The 26578-nt window shown below is 42.3% G+C and overlaps 2 protein-coding genes across 5 annotated transcripts in view; one reads left to right on the top strand and one right to left on the bottom strand.

Annotated features, from left to right (window-relative positions):
* The window catches only part of ANO8 (anoctamin 8), a 55477-nt gene extending 45925 nt beyond the window's left edge, over nt 1-9552 (top strand). For both annotated transcript variants that reach the window (XM_063290704.1, XM_063290705.1), the window contains 2 exons: nt 4246-4356; nt 6495-9552. In XM_063290704.1, coding sequence (XP_063146774.1) covers nt 4246-4356; nt 6495-7163 — 780 coding nt within the window. In that variant the 3' untranslated portion in view covers nt 7164-9552. The remainder of the gene's footprint in view (nt 1-4245; nt 4357-6494) is intronic.
* Nucleotides 9553-12608: 3056 nt separating this feature from the next.
* DDA1 (DET1 and DDB1 associated 1) lies at nt 12609-24641 on the bottom strand. Of its 3 annotated transcripts, XM_063290695.1 has the most exons (6): nt 24503-24641; nt 23120-23200; nt 20166-20217; nt 15934-15988; nt 15010-15071; nt 14605-14681 (listed from the first exon to the last, which is right to left on the bottom strand). In XM_063290695.1, the coding sequence occupies exons 1-6, from the start codon at nt 24503-24505 to the stop codon at nt 14656-14658; spliced, it is 279 nt and encodes a 92-aa protein (XP_063146765.1). In that variant the 5' UTR covers nt 24506-24641; the 3' UTR covers nt 14605-14655. The 3 variants fall into 3 exon arrangements, with proteins under 3 accessions (XP_063146763.1, XP_063146764.1, XP_063146765.1); XM_063290693.1 differs by lacking the exon at nt 15934-15988 and having other exon boundaries at nt 12609-14681; nt 24503-24616; XM_063290694.1 differs by lacking the exon at nt 24503-24641 and having other exon boundaries at nt 12609-14681; nt 23120-23169.
* Nucleotides 24642-26578: the final 1937 nt, after the last annotated feature.

Below are 26578 nucleotides of genomic sequence, written 5' to 3'. Positions count from 1 at the left end.
TATTTCATATTCAACCAACTACCGAGGAAGAGCAGGGGACAATTAGAAGTAGCACTGACACGTGTTGCTGGATTAAAGCCATAAGGATGCCAGCTGGCAAAAGGAACCCTTGATGCTGCAGATAGGGATATTATTGGTATGTGGAAGATCAGAACCAGGAACCGAGGCCAACTTGATGTGGTCAGAGCAAAAATGTGAAGACTGAACAGTGATCTTTTGAGAATCAGCCAACCCATGATACTGGCTTCACATCAGAGGATCATCAGATCTTCTACTTCGGATAAGAATGTCATAGAGGAAATGGTAGTGATCATAATTAACAAGAGGGGTCAAAATTAGTGCTCGAATACAACCCCCCCCCCCAATGAGAGAATGATCTTGATTTGAAATCAAGGCAAACCAGTCATATGAACTCTGGGCAGCTAACAACAGTCAACAAAAACAATATAATAAAAGCTGCTATAGACCAAACTGAAAACAAAGTTAAAATTAAATATAATAATCAAGGCACTATATAATAAAATTCACCAACCCAGATCCAATGTTTACAGCAAATACCTTCTTTCATGGACTTCATCAGCTGGACAAGACCAAATCAAATTGCCAATATACTCTACAAGCAGAGATGGAAGAGCTCAATTCCAGCCTTTCTCAACTTTTTGGCCCTGGAGGAACCCTTGAAATATTTTCCAGGCCTCAGGGAACCCCTGCACATTCAGGCTCAAATGTAGGCCAGACGTTACAAAATGATTATATTTGTTTCATGGGTAGGCCTGTATATAGGCATTAACAGTATTCTTAAATTGAAAATAAAGAATGAAACTTACCTCTTTAATGTGAGATTGCCTGAATTTGAAATAATTGTTTAAATAAATCGTGATCTCCCAGGGAACCCCTAGTGGAACCCTGGTTGAGAAACCCTGGTCTATTCAGTTAGCAGTTACAAGATCAGATGCTGACAGTGGTTCAGATCACAAACTCCTTGCAAAACTGTAACACCAACTGAATAAAACGTATAAAATCATCGAACTAACAAGACACAACCTGAGGAGTATTCCACAGTAAAGCAGTGAAGATAAAGAATAGATTCAGCGGATTACATTTGATAAACAGAGTGCCTGAAGAACTCTATCCTGGAACTCATGACATCATTAAAGATTAAGCAAACAAAAATAATCCCAAAATGCAGTAAGCCAAAACAAAAGTGGTTGTCTGCTGACATGTGGAAAATAGAAGAAATGTGGAAAACAAAATAGGGACAGAGGAACTTTTCCCCAAATGCTGAGTTCCAGAGAAAAGCGAGAAAAAACAAGGAATTATATCTAAATAAGCAGGTTGCGAATAATAATCAAATGGAAAGAGCAAGAGAATTATTTAAGGAAATTACAGAAATCAGAGGAACCTTTTATGTAAGTATGTGCACAATAAAAGAGAAGAAGGCAAAGATCGAAAACAGAAAGAGAAGAGATGGCACAAATATATGGAAGAACTGTACAAGAAATTGGTCATACGTACAAAGACATTCTGGGAAGTGAAATTAGATTAGCCCTAGAAAATGTTCCTAACAAGAATGCTGCAGGAATTGATGAAATACCAGGGAAACTGTTTTTAAACAGTATAAGATGATGCAGTTAGAGTATTGCGTGTGGCTTGTAAACAAATACGGAAAACAAAACAGTGGTCAAGGGACAGGAAAAGACAGACAGATAGCTAGATAGCTAGATAATAGATTCTAGTTCCTAAAAAGAGCAGTGCTAAGGAATAAGGGTTGCACTCATTTTACCAATCTTTACACTCAAGATTATGCAATCCAGATTTCAACAAAACATAGAACAAAAACTGTTAGATATCCATGCTGGATTCAGAAGAGGCAAGGACACCCAAGACAACATTACTGAAATCCATTGGATAATGGAAAAGGCAAGGGAGTTCTAAAACAATATTTAAACAAAGATTAGGCCACAACAAAGTACGGATGGTCCTTAAAACCATGGGCATGCCAAGCCATCTCATCTGCCTATCAAAGAATTCGTGTGATGATCAGGAAGCAATAGTTAGAACAAAACATGAAGCAACCAAATTATTTGAAAATGGGAAAGAAATGCACCAAGGTTGGATATTGCTGTCTTATTTAACTTATAATCAGGCTATATGAAACGTACTGGAGTAGAAGAAAGAGAAATTGGAATTAAAGTCAACATCGACGTCCTCAGATATGCTGATGACACTTTGAGGGCTGAAAGCGAAGAAGATGTAAGGAATCTCTTGTTGAAAGCCAAAGAAGAGGTGGTCTGCTGCTCATTACTAACAAACAAGGCAAAACCAACCCAGTGTAAGCCAGCAAAATGAGTAGTAATGGACATTATCTTCCTAATAGGCTCAAAAATTCACAGGGATGGGGATGATAGGCATAAAATAAAGAGTAGCTACAACCTGGGAGAAAGTTTATAAGAGATCTGGACAAAAAAAAGTACAGGGATGACACACTAACAACAAAGGTACATATTGTCAAGGCAGTAATTTGCCCATTTGTAAGTCACAGCTGTGAAAGCTGAACCATCAGAAATGCTGAACAAATTAAAATGGATACCTTTGAACTGTGGCGCTGGAGAAAGTTGTTGAGAATACCTCGGACTTCAAGAAGAACAAATCATTCAGTGGTCAGGCTGCTTATTGGAAGCACTAAGAATGAAGTCAATTAATTTTTAATTTTTTTTTGAGGCTACCCGACTTCCAAAGACTCTGGGCGGCTTACAATATTTAAATACATGTTTAAAAAATATATACAACCACCCAGACACAACAACAACAACAACATTCAAAACGATTTGTCGGGGGCTCTGGAAACACCCTAACCCCAGGCCTGGGAACAGAGCCAGGTCTTAAGACCCTTCTGGAAGACTTGGAAAGTGGGAGCTGTATGTGTCACTGGGAGTATTTTGGACACATCGTGCAAGACAAGAGTCACTTGCAAAGATTCCGATGCTTGGAAACATTGAAGGCAATAGGAAAAGAGGCCAGGAGAAGACGGGAGGACTAGATACTATCGCTGACGTCTCACGCGTACAAAAACTCAGAGTTGCAGTTACTACTAAACAGCCCTGGTGAAATAGTATCGGTTACATCACGAGGAGTTAGAAGCAACTGAACAACTATCTGCTTCCTGTCCCAGAAGTATGCATTATTCGCAGATCTGAGTTCAGCAGTCTCACTTTGAGTTAGAATAAGATCTCATGTGATAACACTGAACAGTTGAAAGATACCAGAAGTTAATTAAGCGTCAGTGCGCTTGTCCGAGACCTTGCAAGATGTGGGCCCATTTTTTAAATTACATCTATGGTTTTTCATTTAAGGCAGTTTTGAGGGATGCAGACACTATCTGGAAGTGAAACAGATGCCCTGGTGCCTGCAGGTACTGTCTGATAACCTTTTATTGTAGGTGCTCATGCATTTTTATTATTTCCTGTAGCTCATTTTGCTATGTAAGTTTCCATATAAACAAATTAGGTGAAAACTAAAAAAAAAACTTCTTATGGTAGAACAAAAATGTTGATTCTAGTTTGATAACTGTTTATCCTAGAAACACTCATTTCTTCTAAAAGAACCTGTTCAGTGGTATTCTGTGTTGCTGTGTGCTGAACACAACTGCTTTCTGCCCCTGTCCACCCCACTAGAAGACAAGACCAGGAAATCAGCTCCACAGGAAGGCTAAAATTACTTTTATTGAGGTTGGCTGGAGTAACAGAATCTTGCAAGTCTGATGTATGCACTGTACCTCCTCCCCCTTCTTATACTCCTGTGAATTAGGGAGGTGTCTGTCTGAGCTTCTTTCGGATATTATCTGTCTGAGGTGGACTTACCGTATATACTTGCATATAAGCTAACCTTTGAATTTTTAACCAAAATACCATGAAAAATGTGCCACCCGTGGATAAGCCAATTGTGAAAATTACAGCATTTCCAGGGTCAGCTTATCTGTGGGTGGCACATTTTTCATGGTATTTGGGTTAAAAATTTGAGGGTCAGCTTACCCATGGATGGGCTTATCCACAAGTATGTATGGGAACTTTAGAAAAATACTACCATATATACTTGTGGATAAGCCAAACCAATTTTTGGGCGCGTTTTAGCAGCTAAAATTCTCAGCTTATCTGCAAGTCTATTTGGTAAGCGTGACAGAGCTCGAATATCTCCGCCAAGGTCATCTTCCTTACTCTTTAGAGCCCGTCTCTCTTTCCTCCACAGCATTTTGCCCTTTTGCTCAAATATATCATCCAAGTCGCAATTCCTGATATCCCGGCCTGGGTCGCGGAAGAGATGGCCAAGCTTGAATACCAGAGGCGGGAGGCGTTTAAGGTGAGTCTCACAACAGAGCAGCACAACTTGGGGGCTCTCGTTTTTGAATAAACACGTATTGGCTCTCCTTACATGACTTTACAAGGTCAGGGTAAGCAAGCTAGCTTTTTAGAGCTTTTACACTGTATTTGATGCAAAGCATTGCTGTCCTGCCCCAACAGGGACTCCCATCTTCTGCAACAGCATCCCCCCAGACCAGTGTGTCTCAGCCATGGCAACTTTCAGATGTGTGGACTTCAACTCACAGAATTCCCCAGCCAGAGTTGAAGTCCATGCATCTCGCCCCAGAGATAAGGATGGCCCCCTCTCTCCTAGGGCTCTGGAACTCTCTGAAAACCTGGCTTTGGTCCTAGGCCTGGGGTTGATGGATTAGAGTTTCTCTAGGGCCCCTGTTTGATTTTTGTTGTCTGTAAGATTATTTTAGTCTGGGCTCTTCCATTTGGTTTAAGGTTTTTTTATCTGTTTTTTATGGTTTCTCAAGTATGCCGCCCAGAATCCTTTGGAGTTGGGCAGCTAATACATTCAAATAAATAAATAAATAAATAATAAAAGCTAGATTCTTGGAAAGTCTCACTAGTCAGTTTGTTGAAAGGAAAATGGGTCATGTTAAAAAATCCTGGAAACTGGAAATGTGTACTTTAGCCTCCATTTATCAGTGAGTATGCTAAGGTGGGGCCCCTTTGATCCCTCTTTTTTTTTAAATAAAAGTTTTATTAAGTTTAAAGCAAAGATAAAACTAAAAAAAAACTACAGAACTACAGAAGAAAAGTGAAAAAAACAGAAGATGAAAAAAAGATTTTTTAAAGATATTACAGGATGACTTCCAACTTTCAACAAGAATATACAGCAATTTCCATAATTAATCCCTTACTCTAAATCTAACCAAAATCACATTATTTCTGTAAATCATTCCATTAAAAACAGTAAAAACAATTGCTCCTTCCCCTTATATATAAGAAAAATTAACAAATATATAAACCTCCAAATCAACTCCCCCCCCAAGGAACCCATTTATTAAATATTTCCTTCCTACCACTATTCTACATATTTCTGGCCACTGTAATAACAATCAAATTATAAAAACATTTAAATTGTCTAATTTTATACTTAATATTACTATAACAACCTTAACCCTATAAAACCTTAAAACAAACCTGCTTTAAATCATTAAAGAAAAAAAGAAATCAAACAATGATTAATGTCAATCTAAATACATATTCTATGATTAATGTCAGTCTAAATACATATTCTAAAATAAATCTTAAAAGATTAAACAAACTTTAAAACCAGTAAAAGAAATCTTAATCCAAATCTTTAAAGAAAGCCTCAGTCCTGACTAAGCAAGGACCACGCCGAGACGAGGAGGAAGTCTCTAGTGTTTTATTACTGCTATAGTAGACAGAAAATCCTACTAAACTGAAGAAGCGTGGGAAAACCCAGACAGATAAACCCCAAAAGTCAAGGCGGGTCTGTTCTGGGTTTCTTTGAATGACAGCTCAAAGTCTCTAAACTACGCGTACGTTTTCCCCCCTGGATAGGGGCCCCCTCCTGCTCACCATCCGTACTCATGACAGCCTCAATATCAATCTACATACATTTTCTTAATTTCTTAACTGGCTCTTGATGCAGGGGGGAGACGTTGCCTCCCACCTGCCAGCTATGGGGGGAATGTGTATGTCTTCCGGCCCTGCAGTGTTTTGCAAATAACAGTTCCCGTTCTCAGATAATTCCGTTTATTTCTTTGCAAAATACCTATCATTACGTTTCATTAAAAATGTGACATTTAAAAAACAACTCAAGCCAGCAAAGCATGGAGCATCGTGGCTGCTTATATTTTATTTATTTTTATTTGATTTATTTGCTTTCTATAGCCGCCCGTCTCAGCAAGTGACTCTTGACTATACGATGGCATGCATGTGCACATGCTATTTTTGAAAGGACGTGTCTCTGTCCCACAAGCTCACCCTCTGGATTGGAATGACAATTCATTATTGAAAATAATGGTGAGAGGATAGAGCCCTAGGCCCATGAGTTTACGATCTCAAAAGGGACACAGAGTCTTCAGAGGGGAAGGGGGAAAGCCGTCGGAGGCCACAATAAATAGGGCAATTCGTTCTTGTGTCATTCCTCCTCCCCAGAAACACGAGCGACAGGCCCAGCACCACTTCCAACAGCAGCAGCGTCGTAAACGGGAGGAAGAGGAGCGCCAGCGCCATGCTGAATATCACGCCCGAAAAGAACGTGAGAGCAGCCGGGAGGAAGGCAAGGCTAATGGTGGCGGGCAGGACCCTGGACACAAGAAGAGTCAGCCCAAAGGGAAGGGTCCAGGAGGGTCAAGCCACGGATCCGAGAAACCCAAACGGCCCAGCTCCCTCCTGGCCACCAACAATGTTATGAAGCTCAAGCAGATCATCCCTCTACAGGGCAAGTTTTTATCAGGGAGCACGGGGGCAGCTGCCGCTGGGACAGCCCGTTCACCCCAGTCCCCCACTAGTACTGACAACAAACTACCGGGGTTCCTTAGTTTCAAGTTCCTTAAGTCCCCAGAGACAAAACGGGAAGCCAACACTGAGAAGGTGCAGTCGCCCACTAAGCCTTTCAACCCGAGCAAACTGTTCAACTTCAGCAAATCCGAAGGGGGCAATGGGGCTCCTTCCCTGCCACGGCCCGGCCCTTCGGCAGATGCCGGTGAAAAGCCTTTGGCCAGCAGATCGCACCTCAATGGGTTGTTGGCAGATGAGGAGGTGTCTGAGGAACTGGAGATCCGAACAATGGTGGAGGAAGAGGGGCCCAGCCACAGACTCTAACCCCCTGGTTGGGTGTGAGAGCTGGGAGGAGCAGAGGACAAGGCCTGAGCTGCTGGTTGGTTCTTCAAGCAGAATTGGGGCGGCCTCTGTGTTTAATTCTGAGAGGTTTGCTGGGTCTTTCAGCCCTCTTCAAGGCAACTTCAGGGTAGTAATCCCTTGCTGAGATTTACATCTGGGAAAAGAAAGTTAAAGAGAGGTTTGATGACTTGGACCTGGAGACCCAGTTCCAATATTGGTGGCCTTTGATCTAAGTCATATTTCTAACTGAGGACTCCAAGAATGAGGAAAGCAAAGGTACCACAAGTTAGAAGCAAAGGATATGAAGCAGGGCGTGGAGGGGGCTTCCACTAACTTTTAACAGGTTGAGTTACATGTTGTTCTCCTCCCCACCTGTCCTTTCCCTTATTTTATCAGGGCTGAGACCAGGAGAACGTTCTAGCCCAGATCAGTTTTCTAAATCTTAACACACCTTCAGAATTGATCCCGTTCCTGGGTGCTCGTCTGTCTTTAACACGGATGGATCACACTGCTAAAGTTAGTGCAGTTTCTTCTTTAAGAAGTCATGACCTTTTGAAAATATCGCTGATCTTCGCTGGAGTGTTTTTATTTTCCCTCCAGAGTTTTGCTTAGCAAGAGCCCCTTCAGAGTGGTGTTATATACAATTTCAGCAATGGCTAGTGTAGTCTTTCCCTAGATGTAAATATTTCTAAGAGACCCACAAATACTAGAATCTGAGGCAAGGATGCTTTGCATTATTTTTTCCTCCTTCCATTAAAATCAGAGACGCTCCCCATCCAACCCCCTTTCTGCTTGAAGAACAGCCTCATGTGGCAGCAAGGCAAAGGATTTTGAGGAGTCTGGAAGGGGTGGAGGAAAGATGGAACCATTGTCCATGCATGATTGACATTTCTTGCACTAAAACTGAAAACATGGTGACTTCACATTTCTGAGACATGAGGATTCAAAAGCTGTGGCAGCCGATGCTAAAACAAAACCTAGAATTGGGACAAGTATCATTATGAGTTCCTGAAACAAAGATCTACCACATGTTTTCTTTTTACAAAAATCAGTGGTTGGGAAAACAGAAAAATAAAGGGATGGGAGACACAATCTAATTTGGAAGGAACTAGGATATTATTATTATTATTATTATTATTATTATTATTATATTATTATTATTATTATTATTATTAATTTTCTTTCAATAAGGACCTTGACCTGTGACAGGCTGTGCCAAGGAGGAGATTTTTCTGAACTTGCTGCTTAACAGGGAAAGCAGATAAGTCGAGCTCATTTTTGATGGCTACGTGGACAAATCCATGCAGTTGTCTTGGCCAGAATATGGAAGTGGTTTGCTGTTGCTGACACCTTCTGAAATACTTCTTTCAAATTTCGAGTCCAGTGAAATTTCCTGGTCATTTCTGTCCCAAATTTATTTATTATTTATTATTCAAATTTTGCTACCACCCATCTCCCCCAAAAGAGGGACTCTGGGCGGTACTCTGGGCAAGTCCAGCCTTGCTTGGCTTTTTAAAGATCAGAATCAGTTTTAGGTGCATCCACTTGCTGGGATGAGAAGGAAGAGTTTGAACTAAAAGATAAAAAATCCAGAATTCATACTGGAGTAAATGGGGGTGGGGGGGCAGGGAGGGAGAATGGAATTTTTTGCCATTAATTTGTTTCAAGTAGGTAATAGCTCTAGCTATAATCTTAGGGAGTGTTTTAACAGTTTGGAAATGGGGTGGGGGTGGGCTTGTTTATCAGGTGGTGTCTGTTTGTATTTTTGCCCTGTGGGCAAAATCTTTCACAACTGGGCTAGAAAGCAAGGGCAAAAAAATCCTCCTTTGATCTGGCAGCAGCTTTTAGTATGTAGATCACTGTCAAAAGTGATCTTATTTTGTTCCTTTAAAAAACAATTGCACCCCCCTGCAGGCCAAAAATAAAAAGCATCCCTTGATTTCCAGCTTGCAGAATCCTTGAACGTAGTTTTGCTAAGCGGGAAGGGATTGCCAGAGAACAAGCACGGCCTCCTCCCCTGTTCACCTAATGGGAAGTGGCAAGCTTAGCACCGCAGTTGCGTGGCAGCATCTCAGGGGAAAACTGCTTTGTTTTTTCTTTAATAGTCCAGAGGAGTCGGTCGCTTTGCAGGATGGAAAAGAAGTGACTTCTTTTAGAGGGATTTCTCTATCTTCTACACACAACCCTGTCCTTCTGTGGAGCAAATTACTGTCGGCTCGATACGTAATTGACAGTACGTTGGCTCCCCCAAAGCCATTGCAGTGATCAGGTTTGAGAGGGATTTCCGACAGGTGCTGGCCACCTTTCTGGCCTGCTCCCGAAAAAGCCCCTCAGAGGATTTTCAACCACTAAATCCTCCAAAGGAAGGGGGGGGGGGAAGCAGGCCCTGATGTCTGTCATCCAAGTCGCTGCTTTGTCCGGTGGCAAAGCCACACGCTGGCCTAGCTGTAATTTCACCCACACCAGAATGCAAAAAAGGAACCGACCTGCATGGCTTTGATGCTCAAAGCTTTCCCTTTTTTTTGTGGCGGCATCACTTTCAAGCTGTTTTGCAAGAGCAATAACACAATGCTAGCAGCAACCCAGGAGGGCTTCTGTCTGCCAGCAGCTTGCCAGCTCCATTGATGGAAGCCAAGGAAATAGTCATGGGAGAAAGACTGGTATGTTGGCTTGGACTCGTCCTGGAAGCATGTGGGTTTTTCAACATGGCTTTTCTGTCTTCTGTCAGGTTGACAGAAGAGAATCCCACCTGCAGGTCTTAGCTGTGACACCAAGGATTATTCCCTTTGTTGACTTCCATGCCTACAGTTTCATTCCCTAGCTGAAATGGGCCACTTTCATTCTGAACAGTCGGAATACTAGACGCCATCGAGATAATCCATTCTCTTGCTTCTTCATTGCCTAACCATGGAATGTGTTTTCATAGTGACCCAACATTCATTAATATTTGCCATGTCAGCCAACCAAAGCTTAGAGAAGTGGGGAAATTCACGGAAAGGCCCCATTTGAACGCACCAAGAATCCTCACAAGCTGGAGATGAGGTAGGAAGGAAGGTGCCCTTCCCCTTTGGTGCCCCGCCGATTCTGCAGCTTCTACGGGCCAACTCAGATTTTGATCTCAGAGCACCTGTATCAGCACTGGTCTCTTTAATATCTTACTCTTCTGAGCAATTAACTGTACCAGAGGACTTTTTTTATGGGAGGAAAGCAAAGGGGACTACTGTTTTTATTTATTTGCTGCATTCTAATTTATGTGACTTGAGCAAGGAGACAATGAAGGTGGGAGAATCTCAATTCCTTTTTAAGTTATTTTTGTCATATTTTTATAAATTTGGCAGAAATGCAATAAAACTATATTTCAACAAAAGGAATAAAAGTGGGGTAGGGTGGGGCTGACACCAAGGGCTTCTTCAGCATTTATTTACACATTACCCTCGCTGATCATTTTTGCTGTACTCAGAAGATACACTGCAAAGTGATGGGGGGGGGCTCATATCCGATGAAACCTATCAACTGTGGTTTATTCAACATACCATTATATACATTGTGGTTTAGCACAAGTGCAACTCAGTTTTGGCTGGTCCACAGAAAATGCTATGCTGAACTCAAGCCACATTACGGCTTGGTGCTGCAGTGTGTGAAAGCAACCACTGCCTTTAAAATTCTACTTTTTAAGGCAAGTAGTAAGGTTTCAAGGTGGCTTTAAAAATAGCTTCCTATTTCCTGAAGTTTACTCTGATTATATGTGTATAATGTATGAGTGTGTGTGTGTGCCTTCAAGTCAGTCTTGATTCCTGGCAACTGCCTGGACAAGTCCCTGCAGGTTTCTTGGCAGTTTTTCAGAAGTGGTTTGCCATTGCCTTGTTCCTAGGGCTGAGACAGGGTGACTGGCCCAAGGGCACCCAGCTGGCTTCATGCCTAAGGTGGGACTAGAACTCACTATCTACCCGTTTCTAACTGGTGCCTTAACTACTACACCAAATTGGCTCTCTTAGAAATATAACCAAGTGTTAATTCCGTGTTGGCAGAGTCATACTCTGCAGCTGCTTAAAATATCCTTTGGTGACCCTGACCCAACTAAAAGCAGTCTGGCTTCGTATCTTATGCTAAGCAAGGGACCTTCTCTAACTTTTCAGAGCACATTTCAAATTTTGAGAGTATGGTACATGTTCTCGCAAAATGGCTTTGGGGAAGAGGCTGCCTACTCACAAAGTGGTTGACATGAAGGATGTTTAGTTGTTCATGCAAATGCAATTTGCCATCTTTTCTGCTGGAGCTGGCATTTTGCTGTGCAGTAAGCCCACTGCTCATTTCCTTAATTAAACAGTTTTCCAAAAATTGTTGGGTGACCTATGGAACTTTTTGGGCCCTAAGGAAGGTGTTCAGGTGCACACCGGCAATCCTGAGTGTCACACCATTTGGTAAAATATCGCTTTGTTTAACTAGAGGTACCAGGTCTCAGCTGCAAAAATCTGGGCAGCCAGTAATTTTGGCTGTAATCTACTAGTCATCTATGTGTTTGCAGTCCTGATCTAGTAGCCCTAGCTTAGCTATTAACAGATTTGTCAGATCTTGGGAGCAACAGACAAAAATCTGTTCACCATTTTGATCATGTCCTATCAAAGTCAGTGTTGACTTTTAGCAACCACATAGACCTTTTCCAGAATGATCTGTCCCCAACTGACGATTCATTCATTTGGGTTCACTATACATATAAACTCCATTCACATTTAACAGACGTTTGGGTTTAGCTGACCCCTCTTTCCTTCCATTAGTCTGCACAGCCATTGTGGCCTGGTTCATACATACATTCATGGTTCATGGATTGTCCTACCAAATGGAAGCTAAAGAATAGTTACAAGATGACATTAATACACAAAAATATAACAAGAAAGCCCCCCCCACCCCCAATCTCTGAGGGTGCTCTTTTTTCTGTAATTTGAAACTAGGATCCTGTTGGCTTTCTACTATGTAACCTTATAATTAAAAGAACCAGCTATGAATTGGGCATGCTATGACTCCAATTTCACAGTCACATATTGCCATGGTTCATATACTAGTTAGGATGTGTTTTAACCATAGCTGACAACCACAGTTGAGTGGGTTGGCAAAATACACTAAGCTGTAAACCAGAAGGGCACAGCCTGAGTTTCCAGGCCGCATGCAATCCTTATACATACAAAATTCCAACCAAATCTAAATTAACTAAAAAAGTTGTTTTACTTCTACATTTAAAATTTAGAAATAAAAAGTACAGTCTCCAGTGGAGCAGTCTCCACTGAGACCAAATATGGTTTCTTGGATTAGAAAGTATTGCATATACATAATTTGAAAGCATCAATACAGTTTCCAGAATTCACCAATCCACACCATCATTTGACTTAGCGTACTGTTTGAACTAGGCCCATAAGGGATTTTTCTCCCTGATCTGTATTTAAAGAAGATGCTAGTTTATTACTTGGCGATGAAAACATTTGGATACTGCTTTTCACTGTAAAAGCCTCACCACAGTTCACAACAATTACAAAAACGATTACAAGGTGAAAACAATCTACTGAAAGAACTAGGGAGTTCTACCTGTTGAGAAAAGGCAACATAAAAAGGATGCATTTTTAAACACACCTAAAAGATACTGGAGTTGGGGTTTTGAAGAGTGCAATCTGGAAGTTATTCTACAGGACTAGCACTAACCCAGAGACCGACCACATCGACACCATCCTGTGACAGCTTGTTTGAATAAGCAATTACAGCACCTTTAGCTCCAATAATTCACCAAATCTCTACATTCTTCAGAGGGCACTCCTTTTTTTTGATGATTGTCCCTGAACTAAGTCAACCTGCTTTGATGCAAAAAGACCAAGAGTGTAGTCACACAGCCTGCTTAACCAAGGAGCCAAAGAATATTGGCAGAGTATCAGTTCTGCAGCAGCACTACCAGTTACCGAAACCCACCAGTCATTATTTCACTTGTATGAGAAACTGGAATAGTTTCCTTCTCATTTGTTTTGTTCTCATGGGACAGGCAACCTTAGAGAGAGGCTGCCAATTAGAAGCGGCGGCTCCAGCCCAATACACAACCACCTGACTGAGCTTAAAATGTTCAAGCATCACAGAATTAAGCTCTTCGTTGCACAAAATTGGGATTAGCAACCTTTTTTCTTTCAAATCTGTATTTCCTCTGGGTAAACTGTTGCAGGCCATGTAACAGAATGAAGAAGTGGTTGGGTCCAGAGCTTTAAAAAAAACATGATTAGAAATGTGCAAAATCATTTTTAAAATTAAAATGTTTTGACCTTAAAATATTCCAATCTCAGAATGGGTATTCTGCAGTTTGAAGCCTGTACCAACCTTACTAAGAGTGTTCCAACTTCAACTTAGATTTAGGTAAATTTCAAAATTAACGCTACAAGGTTCTGACCTTGAAATGTTTTGCACACTTCTAACAGAGACACACATTCTCTGACACACACATCTCTCTCTTCCAAGCAGCAGGCTGCAAGATAGGACACTGAGCCCTTACCAGGGATCTGATTTCTTGCATCAAGGATGTGCAACTAATCTGAGAACTGCAGGCAGCCCAAGAGATTGATGCTGCTGGACCCCACCCTAGAATTTCCAACGGAGTTTTTTTTTAAACAAATACTCATCAAAAGTGGTGAGAAATATCCTGCTTTATTCTACTTGAAAAGTTGCACAGAACTGGTCCATTCTAAGAGTGGTGCAAAAGAGATGCAGGGCAAGCCAAAGTGGTGTTTTGCTTGCAATCTACGCCAATGCGCTAACGAGTTCCGGGGGGGGAGCCAGAGGGTGAGGAAGGAGGAGACAGGCCAAAGATGGGAACATGATAACACAGCATTTGCCAGCAAAATGGGTAAGATCTCTGCTAGAGACCATCAGCTGAAGAAGGACCGTTGCAAACAACCTGATCCCCCACCGCTGCTGGAAAACGGAAAATGGTATGCAAGTAGGAACACACCTGGAGAAGGATGGGAAAGAAATAAGCATCCCCCTTCCAAGTTCTTCCTGTTACAGAAACAAATGTAACTCATGACACACCAGTAATTGTACAGCAATTGTGAGATGGAAACTCTCAATAATGTGAACAGAGGAGAGGACACAGGGCGGGGGGCGGCTGTCAGCCTGAACTGAGCTCCTTGTGAGATCAGCTCGCCTTGTAACAGAAAAGGGGTAGCCACAAGAGTGGATTTTTTTCATTTTTTAAAAAAAGCATTGATCACAGATTAAACATCATTACTTTCTGACTTGCTCTGACCGAGAGAGAGCGAGCACACGCATAAATAATACAAAAAATGGATGTATACACACAGAGAAAAAAAAACCCACACAGGAAGCGCCTTTAAATTTTAACACAGAAGACTGGAGAGAATTTTAAGTGTCCTCATTCATATCTTGGCTGTCTGTCCGGGCAATTTTGCAAGGCGGGGCAGAGTTTTCGCCTTCTATTTCCACTTGCTCAGGATCTCTTTTCTTTGCCGCATTCTAATAGGGAAAAAGGCAAGAAAAGTTAGATTTGCCTGACTCCCTCTCACTCCCAGCCCCCCAAACTTCTCTCAAGGTTTTTGAAGCTGGATTCTCTCCCAAAGCAAGGACAGGCTCATGCTGTCAGTTTTGCTTCCACTAGACTTCTGACAGTACAAACAAACAAGCAAAAAGTGGTATGGTTCGCTGGACGCCACTGATCTCCTATCCCAAGTGAGAGTCCACTAGAGTTGGGCGACTGTAAGTTCTTTTTAACCTGCTCTCCTCCATTTAACAGACATGCACTACTGTAAGATTAATAGCTGACAAGTTTTCACAAAACCCATACCTTTTTGTCCCACTGCTGATGTAGGTAACGCAAGAGTATATTTGTCTTTTCTGTGACAATTACTGTTGAAGAAAGACAAAGAAAACTAATCAGTACAGAACGAAACAAATCTACAAGAAGGCACTGCAGGGTTCTGGAATTTATTGACTGCAGGATTATGGGAGACGGAGAGGGCTTTATTCAGCAGAACCAGGGGTGGAGAGGGGCTGTCACTCAGCAGGAGAGCTCACCTTTCACACGCAGAAAGCCACAAGCCTGATCCCCGGAGACCGCATCTCCAGCCAAAAGAAGGCAAGGAAATGATTTCCACTACTCAAGATCTTAGGGAGCTTATATCGGTCAGGGAAGGCCCATCATAGCTGAGGAGAACAAACCGGCCTCGCTCTCGTGGGCCTTTAACCACACGAACACTTGATCTGTCTGCAGGGCTAACCACACAGATGGCAATCAAAAAATCCGGAGTGGTAAAAACCTCTTGACTGCTATGTCATACAAGCTACTGCCTGATTCTGGCCACAGGAACAGCTGGTCCCATCAGGAGTAGGAGGCCTTCTATAAAGCTCACCCCTTGCCACACACAGACTAAATAATGAAAACAATAAAAACCCTGTTCCAACTAGAAGGATAAGGCATGGAAATACTGCACCAATTCTTACAGTTCTCTTCCCACTCCTTTCCTCTTTTGTATTACGCCTGTTAAACACAAGCCTGCCTGTAGCCATTCACCTTTTCATACCTTTACAGCATGTAAAAAAGTCAGCATTTTTCTATCTGCATAAACAGCAGTGCCATACCATGATCTTAGGGAGCCAGTTTGGTCTAGTGGTTAAGGTGCTGGCCTAGAAACCAGGAGTTTAGTCCTCCCCAGGCACGAAAGCCGGCTGGGTGACTTTGGGCCAGTCCTCCTCTCTCAGCCCAACCCACCCTGCAGGATGGTTCTTGTGGGGAAAACAGGAGGCAGCAGCATTACATACACCACCTTGAGTTGTACAAAAAAAATAGCAGGATACAAATCCTCCTAGTTTAAACTAAAGCTCCCTCTAGTCTCACATTTTGTTTCTTATCAGCCAGATGTCTTGGCAAGAAACCCATATACAAAGGCATACAAGAAACCTCTTGCCTATTGTTTGTCCCCAACATCTGGCATTCCAGAATACCATAACCCTAAACATGCAGACTTCTTGACACATGGGGGAAAAAAAGCTTCAAAACAATTCAGACAGGGATATTGATACATACTGCTTGGTATACAAGGCACGAGAGAATCAGATGACCAAGAATCCTGACCTGCCGCCTGCTCCATACTCCCATGGACCACTACCTTCTTCTCTCACCCGAGCTACATGTCCCTATGCAAGGTTTGCTTACGCCTAGCTTAGCGGTCCCCTGCTTTGCTGCTTTTTGCTCCAAGTGTTGTTCTCTCTTAGCTCTAGCAGATTAGGCCTACAGGGCATTAAGGCACAACTTCTACAGATGACAATGCAAAAGCAAATTTCAGATGTGTACTGGCTTCCCAAGCAAGATTGCTCTGAGATAATCCAGCTGTGGGGAACTGTTTCAGACGGATTTTGCTTCTCGAGCTCCTGCCTTCTCTACAGAGCCTGGAATGGAATTCTTGCCCCCTCTGTCATTTTGGCTAATGGACTGATGCTAGGCACTGGAAAGAAAGAGACTGTTCCTTCTTTTAGAAGAGTGGAAAGACTGCATACTATTGGGTCATTTCCAGTGAACAATATAATGCAGTGTTTCTCAACCTTAGCAACTTTAAGATGTGTGGACTTCAACTCCCAGAATTCCCCAGCCAGCATGCCAGCATTCTGTTATTATAGCCTATATGCCAAGGTTGAGAAACACTGATCTAGTGCAACCTTCCTGAACTGGCTAGGAATTCTAGGAGTTGTAACCCCAACATACCTTCAGGGCATCCAGTCCTAAGGAAAGCTGATCTAAAGCCTGTTGGAATTTGCCAAGAGTTGCTGGATCTGGCTGGCCTCTATTTGGTCCAGAAAGATGTATGTCACCAGTCCAAGTGTACCAGAAGTGGTCCAGCCTCAAAACCGACCATTCTGATCTCATTCTGAGGTTGGAACATGTACATTAGAAATGGCTTCAAGGTTGGAATGCTTTGACTACAAAGTATTTTGCCTATCTCTGTCACTCCCCTCCACCCTTCAGGAGAATGACAGTTAATGTGGCTTGTACTCCCATCAGAGCCCTGATCTTAGGATGATATGATGGGATGTTGCCCTCAAGAGTCCTCTTCTGTGTTGCAGATGCAATCTGCTCCCTGATTTACTAGAGAATAGGTTGCAAAACAGAGCAGGAGAACAGTTAGAACAGAGATGGCATAACGCTTACTCTGAATACAACCCAAGACATGTAACAGAACATTTATGAATGGCTTCGAACAGCACTTTCTGCCTCCACTGCATAAAGCGGTTGCCCAGCAGAGCTTGAAAAATAAACCATTACAGTCACATTGGAACTGGAAGGTAGCCAAAGTTTACAAGGAAGGCACTTTGAGGGTAACGAAGCACTATGATCCTCATATTGGATTTGCTACATGGCTTGTGGAAATGTCCAGACCACCATCTGGTCCAATTATATAAGGTCTTTGTGGAGGCATACAGAGATAGTCTTGAAGAAAGTATGTGGGAGCTATTAGAAAAATAAAAGCTTACCCCAGAAAGACAGGAGGGGTGAGAAAGAAATTCCAGATGGGCTCACTCTGACTCTCTTGGGTATAAGAGGGAGGGAAGGGAAACACTTTCAAGATTGTTATTATGTGTCTGCCAGTCAATCTTGACTCCTGGCGACTGCCTGGACAAGTCCCTGCAGTTTTCTTGGCAAGTTTGCAGAAGTGGTTTACCATTGCCTGCTTCCCAGGGCTGAGAAAGGGTGACTGGCCCAAGGTCACCCAGCTGGCTTTGTGCCTAAGACACGACTAGAACTCATGGTGTCCCGGTTTCTAGCTTGATGCCTTTACCCGTAAACCAAATGATAAAGGTCATCAAAATGCTTTGTGCGTGGAGCAGCTGGCTACTTATTTATTATTTATTTATTCAAATTTTTGCCACTGCCCATCTCCCCCCACAAGAGGGACTCTGTGGCCCATGCCTCAACCAAACTATGCAACTTTCAGATACTTCAGTCCTTATTTCTTCCAAATATAGACCAAAAATGCAGTTGTTCTGGGCAAAAGTGCTGCAGGGAGTAGGGGAGTAAGAGCAAGGGAAAAGCCATGCCTGAGCTATTTCCTTGGTGACAGCGTTGATGCAGTTATTGATGGCAGATGAGAGCAGGAAAGGTACAGAAATTGATGAGTGATTTATTGCTGTTGTTGCTTTTTACTGATAAATGTTTATCATTATTTCATATTAATAATAATATTGATAAATAAATAATTTTAATGTATTGCAACCTGCCCAAAGTCTTTTAAGTTGGGCGGGCTATAAAAACTGTACTATGACAATATATCAAATCAGGTGGCACCGAGCGATGTTTGGGGGCAGGTGGGTAGCACACGGACCCTCAAGAGAAGAGATGGGATGCACCAACCCTGCTGTATTCATCTTGTAAAACCACTCCAGAAGGCCTGCAGGTTTTGTTTTGGATAATTGAAGCTGATCCTAAATGCTTCAGCAGAACCTTCCAAATGGGATGGCATGTGCAGATTCAAAACAGAACGTATTTTCCATTTCATGCACATCCCTAATCCAGACAAAGTGGAATAGGATCAAAAAGAGCTACAAGGATGATCAGGGTGCTGGAAATTAAGTCTCATGAAAAGAGATTGAAGGAAATTGTTATGTTTCACCTTGAGAAAGACAACGGAAGAGGTAAATGAGAAGGTGTCACGAAGAAGATCAAGACTGTTTTCTATTACCCCAGAGGGGAAGACAAGCAATAGTGGTTGTAAATTACAGGAACGTTTTTAGGAACTATTTCCTACAAATAGGAAGAGTTTAACAGCTAAGCCAATTACTAACAGGAGTGGTGAGTTTCCTTAACTGTATGTGCTCAGCAGCCATCTGTTTTGATTGCTTTAATTTGGATTACAGTACTGGACTTAGCCGGGACGGCCAAAATGGCCACATCCAACTTGGTGATTCTGTGCTGCGAGACAGGCAGCCATGCTGGACATCCATCCTGACCTTTTGGCAACTTTCAATACCATCAGAAGAATATTTTGCTGGAGCAGCTCTAGAGGGTAGGACTAGAAAACCGAGTAAAAGGATGTTGGTGTTTTAAAAAAATAAGTCATGAAGATCAATAAAACAATCATGCAAGAAAGTGCTGTTCAGGAACCTCTGCTTAATTCCATGGCAGATGGGCTGCAGGACCCTAAGGTCCATCTTATTCATTACATTCTTTAACATCTGTACTACCCAGGAGCTGCATACAGCCCCCAAGTTGACTGTTAATTTAAAAATCAACTGATTTCTGCACTCTAAAGTGTATTTTAATGTTTTAAAATTGATAATGCACCTACTTTTGGATACAATCCTCTTGCCTAAGTCCTAAGTGACTTAGCTTGAAAACAATTGTTCTGGCTTAATTTGTATGACAATGGATGAAATGACCTAGAGGATATACAATGAATTGACAGCAGTGTACTGATGACACATGCTTGTATTTCTTGTGATCTTGATCAGGTAAAGCTGCACAAGGCTGAAGTAATCCTAATTCTATCCCATAATTTTAACTTGATAAAGATGGTTGATGTGAACTGCCTATTTCCTGTCTTTTACTGCTATGTTTGAAGGATTTTTCCACTGCACATATTTTGTATACCAATCCAACATCATAAAAATAAATAAAAGTATTTCTAGCAAAGAAATATTAAAATAAAGTTTCTGTATGCAATCCAAATCTACCTCATGGTGCAAAATAAAAGAGTAACTGTAATGAGCTATCTCCTTCCCACAACTACGGGCTTGAAAGAAGCATCTAGCTCTTTCAGAAGAGAGTTCGAGATTAAATACTGAAGTTTTGGTCTGACACCTTATAAAAAGGTAAATTTGAACAATACAAATTACTTCCACTTTAATTGTTGAGAAATATAAAGTACACAAACTTCACACACACACACACACACACAGTAACAAATTTCCATTGATGGTGGGCAATAACAACAAAACCAGGGAGGGACTTACTCTGTTCTGATGGATATTCCCGTGTTGGAAGATAAACTGAAGGCCGTCTGTTCTGTAAATAATTTTAGAAAAAAAAAGTTATGCTGTGTGTAAGAGGCAGTTTGGTCCGCATGTTGTTAAGCATTCAAGTTGCAATTGTAACTGAGTATTTATTTATTTCTTACAAAATAAGAAAATGGTAACATTCCAAACACATCTTCAGGGCATCAGATCCCAAGGAAAGTTGACCTAATGTCTGTTAGGTCTTGGAGTTTTCTAAAGGGTGCAGGATCTGTCAGGTCCCTGCTTGATTCAGAAAGCATTCCTTCACTCCCAATTAAGTACAGGCTGACCATTTTACTTACTTATTAGATGCATATCCCACGTTCATACTAGAGAGCAAAAGGCAGCATACATACCACTCCCTCCTCCCCTTTCTCCACAATAACTCTGTAAGGTAGGCTGGGTTAAGAAAATGACTGGCCCAGTCACCCAGTGGGCTTCCAATACTGAGAATGAGCTAGAATCTGCGTCTTTCTGCTTCTAGTCCAATACCTTAATCACCACCACACTGTCTCTTAACAGCCGCAGGCAGCTATGCAAACTAAACAGACTACATTAGTCTCTGCTTCTAGACAGTTAAAAGAAAGATCTGGGCTGACTCCTGAAGAAAGGCATTCAATGGCTATATTTTGTTGCATTCCACCTCTCTCTTCCTTTCTTTTTTAAACAAGCCTGAAGCAGATTGTTTGGCAGTGACAAACTGCTTAAAATATTTAACAGTATCTTTCCACTGGAAAGTGTTCCGACACATTTTAAATGGATGGGAAATTCCAGACTGATAGTAATTTAAGATTTCAGTCTTAGGGTTTTCTTCTGCTATAGTCCATTCTCCTGATTCTACCTTTGATCAATTCCAAAAAGAAAAGCTCCACTTCCATTTCTCAATTATCTAGGGGTATGAAACACATTTTACCCAAGTTCTATTACAGGTAGTCCTCATTTAGCGACCACAATTGGGACCAGCAACAAATAATTAAGCAAAGTGGTCGCTAAGTGAAACCATGAGCCTGCTTATTATCTTACTTCAGCTTTCTTTTGCTTTACAGACCTGCGAAGGTTGTAAATGTGAGGATTGGCCACAAAGTTACTTTTTCATCACCACTGTAACTGTGAACCGTCACTATCTGAGGCAGTAGCTAAATGAAGACTACCTGTAATCAATTACTACTAGTTTGTTTTGGAACTTTCTTTTTAATTTTTTGCATTATTGCAATATGAAACTGATATAGATTCAGAATTTACAGAAATATATGATTTACATATATACACAGAAAGAAAAAGGAGAGAAGTGACATCTCAGAAAGACTATAGCTGTGACTATATTGCTTCTTGGCCTTTTGGCTAAGATCAAGTGTAGTGTAGTATAGCTGTGACAGTTTAAAAAGAAGTTAATCTTTTAAGATACCACAAGATTCTTTCTTATTGCAATAGCCGATCAGTTACTCCTTTGGAAAATGTGAGTTTTTTAAAAAAATGTATTTACAGAAAGGAACAAAAGGTAATCAGCTATTAATACACCTCCTTTATTCACTTTCCTGTAATATATACAGAATTTGATCTGCAAAACTAAATCCTTCAGAGAGCTTTCTGCCATCTGTATCTACTGTAGCACCTCTATTCAAGAAAAGGATCAGCCAGCATACATTAAGAAAAATACAGGGTTTAAACATGGGCATGGATAATTAAGCCTCCAAGACTGATGTGTATTTATTGATGATTTGTGTTGTCCTCAATTGCCATTATCTGTTTTTATTATCTTGTTTATTTGTATTGAGTTTTTTACTCTATGTTGGCCACCAAGAGTCACTATTGCGAGATAGATGGCCATATTAATCCATTAAATATATCAATAAATAATCCTTGGTCTGCATGAAACCTTCCAGACTCCTGGGAATCAAGAAAATGGCCAAATTTTCCAGATCAAGTTTTGTTTTTTCCTCAAAAAAAGAAAAAAGAAAGGGGGGGGGTTAAAAATGGGAGTGAGAAGTCCCTAAGAGGCAAACTGCTCCAAGTTCTCCCCTTCAAGGAGTTCTCTCCCCAAGCCTCTCAAATTCATCCAAAATTGTGATGCCAAACTTTGACTACTTTGATGCTGAATTTCAAAAGAGGAACCTAACACTATTTCTGGAAAGTTTGAGGGCGTTTACACTTGTAAATTTTTATGCCCTGTCCTGGTGGGGAACAAGAACTGTTTACTTTTCAAAGGCTTCCAACTCCCGTTTGAAAGTCCTAAAAAACAGTGTGAAAAAACAGCTCACCCGCTCCAATAATATCACCTGTAGATATCTGGGAGTGAACTGCAGTCCCTAATCCTGGAAAAGTTGCCCACCACACAAGATGAATAGCAATAGCCAACATGGTCTTAGAGGTACCAACGTGCCTCCAGAAAACATATCTCTTGATACCAATCAAGCTTTTCATCCCACCTGACTTTTTTAAAAAAATATTTCAATAAGGACAAATAAACAGGATGCTAACATGCTACGTATCAAAGCATAACATGCTACATACCAAAGCATCAGCCTCTAGCATCATAATTACCTGTGGCAATTACTCTGGAATGGTGTGGACTTAGCCTTCTGGAAAACAGGTACTTTGGAACAACATACTCACCATAGCTGATATTATGTGACTGGGTGCATCATTTTCCATGGCAGCCATTCCCATTATATGTTCTCAAATTTCTAAATGCACCCACAGACAAAGAAGATTGCCTACCTCTAGGACTAGCTTAATAAACAGTTTTTTCTTTACAAAATATGTAGAGAGAGATACAGAAGCAGTGTATTAGTAGGATCTCTATGAATGCACCTGGAAAAGCTAGCGACCCTACAGTATTGCCATAAAAATTTTGCCCAGCCCCCAAAGTACCATTCTCACCAATTTACAACCAAGAGGAAAAATATACTTACTGATGCTTTGCATACAGAATCTGCATGGAATCGGCTGAAGTTGCTTTTGTTATAAACTGGCAACCCTTTCAGAAAGTCAGCCTAGAAGAAAGAAATTCCAGTCACAGGCAAGTAGACTAGATCTCAGGATCTAAAGGAATGCCCCTCTGGTCACAGATGGGCTACATCATAGACTAATTTTGAGTAATTTTAGCAGCTAGCAGTGGGTATTTCCCTTTCAAAGAAGGAACTTTATCCTTTAGCAGTTATTTCTCACCATCTAATTTTCTTTGATCCCCCATCTTCATAACATTCTCTAAATAGATCTGGCTTCAGGGCACAAACAAGCCACCTGTTTCATAGGTAACTCTTAACTTGGATAAGCTGTTCCTTCATGGTGCCCAACCACTCTCCAGACATAAGGGTAGACAGCAGCAACCATGCAAGGGGGAAGGGGTGAGAATGGAACAGTAACCAAAGCCAGGATCAGTAACCAAAGCCAGGATCGTATTCTTAAAATCTGAAGCTCAAGAGGAGCCCTCTAACTGTGCTCCCTAACTGAATAATATACCCTGCATTGTCTGTTTAAACAGAGCCTAGACAGCCAACTGTCTGAGATCCTTTCATTTAGATTCCTGAACTGAGTGGGGTTGGATGCCATGGCCTAAATGCTCCTTCCAGTTCTGGGACTGAATTAAGTACAGCGCCCTAGCAGAACCCTATCCAATGAGCCTCCACCCCAGGTACATGCTTCCTCTCCCCATAAACACCCCCCAAGGCAGAGGGGGGCTGGACGAGAAACACCTCCTCCTCCTCAAGCGTCTCCCGGCAGTGTTCAACCCAGGCAAGGACTCCGGACCTTTCCTGATCCACAGGTGAAATTACTACCCGCGCCCGAATCCTCCCATTTCGAGCGTTTCCGCGACCCCCCTGGCAAACCCTCCAGACCCCTCCCTCCGAAACGTCCCAGGCTTCCCTGCCCCCTAACCCCCACCCCTGAGGGCCGGTAGGTTCAGCCCCGCCAACGTCCAATTTACGGATGGGGGCCAGCACGCAGGGCAGAGCCCCCGTATACTCCTCCAGGTCTCCTCCCACCGCCGGGTCCCGGCCAAGCCCTCACGCGCACATCCCAAATTCCCCACGAGCCCCCCAATAAGACCCTCAAAAACCTTCTCAGCGCAAGCCCGTCGTCTCACTGCCGCTCCTCCGCACCCGAGAGCCCCAGGCCTCCCCGCCCCCGGCATCATCCCGCCTCTGTACAGCGCCGGGCACACATTCCTCCCGGTTTAAGACCACCACCCGGCACGCCCCCTCCCCCGGGGAGCCCTGCCTTCCCCCTGAAGGGGAGGGGACACAAAGCCGTGGGGGCTGCTTCCATATCTAGGGTTGGGAGTGCCCACCTACCATCTTCCCCCACCAGGCGCCTCCTCATCAACTTCTCATCCTCCTCCTCCTCCTCCTCCTCCTGGGTTCCCTGTTCGGCCACGCCCCATCGGAAAGGCCATTGGGCCTCCTACGGCAGAAGCTGAGGCGCCATTGGCTCATATCGACGTCGCTCTGAAATGAACGCCCACCCCCCTCTATCCCTCCCTCTAGGCAGCTACGGAAGAGGAAAGGCGAAAAAGAAAGACGGAAGCAAACCCCGGATGAGAGGGGCTTCCTCCGTGGCATCGTGGGAAATGAAGTTGCTCTGGGAAAGGGAATCGTAGTTCTGTTTTCCATAAACCCAACCTTCCCCAAATCTAAGTGCCTATCAGGGGCCTTGTTTGGGATGTCTGGGAGTTGCAGTCCAACCTATTTGAAGGATACATTTAGACAAAACTGGAGGCGCCTATTGCCGCCTTTTCATGCTTGTAAAGTTCTAGAGCAGTGTTTCTCAACCTTGGCAGCTTGAAGATGTGTGGACTTCAACTCCCAGAATTCCCCAGCCAGCAAGCTTCAAGCTGCCAAGGTTGAGAAACACTGCTCTAGAGGCATTTTCCGGTTACTGTTGGAAATAGGATATTGATACCTAAAAGGACTTGGATTACTTAAGCACGGGCTTATTTATCCAGCTCTATTGATCCATGTTGCAGTGAGATTTGGTAATGGCTACCAATTTAGATGATGTAAAAGAGGACTAGAAACATGTATAGAACTTTAGTTTACCAATTAAGTGGTAGTTGAGTGGCTATACTGATGGCTGATACTGATGGCTATACTATAAAGGACTTCCAGAATCAGACAAAAATATGTAATACACCATCCTCTCTGGGAAACAGTGGGAGATATTATTCTCCAGTCTATGTCTGCTAAAATTCCAGGATGCATCTTGTAACACAGAATTTATTTATTTATCAATCAATCAATCGATCAGTCATATTGGTGTATATAGCCACCTATTTTCACCCAGGTCTTCAGGGAGGAAGAATGAGGTGACTCACTTCATCGCACTTGCAATCTATTGATTTTATTGTAATTTCTTTGATTCTTATGAGCCTCCCAGAGTTGTTGAGAGTTGGGTGGCATACGTTTAATAAATTATTATCATCTTTCAGTTGAGACTCTGGGTGACAAATAGAGGATTAAAACCAACAACCACATTAAATAATAATACTAACAAAAACGTAACAATAGCACAATGGCTTCCAAGGACAATCCAATAAAACTAATATGATTGTAGTTGACAAGTTGACAAGTATTGACAAGTTCACCTAACACCTAGGCCCAAAGGAACATCCAGGTCTTAAGGACTTCCAAAATGCCAGCAGGGTTGGGGCCAAGCAATCTTGAAAGTTATGTAGATGGGCAGGCTTTTCTAGATAACAGCATGTAGCCAATTTTGACTGTTCTCAGAAAACTAGGCAAGGACGGACCTGGTTAGCACTTGGATGGAACACCACCAGAAATCCCAGGGCTGTGGATTAGATTGGGAACTAAAAAATTAGATATATCCTGGAATACAACATTAACATTTTATTTATTTATTTATCCATTCATTCGATTTATATAACCACACATCTCACATATGTGACTCTAGGCAGCTTACAATAAAATACAAAAAATATAAAAAATAAATTATCAGTCAGAGATCATCCAACCAATTATCAACACAGCCAGGAGACCGGCTCTGTCACATGCCCAGGGCCCCAGACTTGGACACAAAACCACGTTTTCAAGGCCTTACAGAAGGCCAACAGGGACGGGGCCAATCTAATCTCAAGAGGGATGATGTTCCAAAGAGGGAGGGGGCATGGCAGAAAACGGGGCTTTAGGCCCTAAGACCTTAGAGGCTTTTTTAATTGTATATTCAAGGCGATGTTGATTCTTAGCAACCACATAGATAGATTTTCTCCAGGATGATCTTTCCATAACCTGGTCTTTCAGGTCTCCCAATGGTGCACCCATCTCCACCGTAACTGAATCCATCCCCCTTGTTGCTGGTCATCCTCTTCTTCTCTTTCCTTCCACCTTTCCCAGCATTAGAGCCTTCTCCAGAGA

Source organism: Candoia aspera, chromosome 1, assembly GCF_035149785.1.
Source record: "Candoia aspera isolate rCanAsp1 chromosome 1, rCanAsp1.hap2, whole genome shotgun sequence".
NCBI classification, from domain to species: Eukaryota; Metazoa; Chordata; class Lepidosauria; order Squamata; family Boidae; genus Candoia; species Candoia aspera.
The sequence above is the reverse complement of the archived record's forward strand: the minus strand, read 5'-3'. Positions and strand labels throughout refer to the sequence as shown.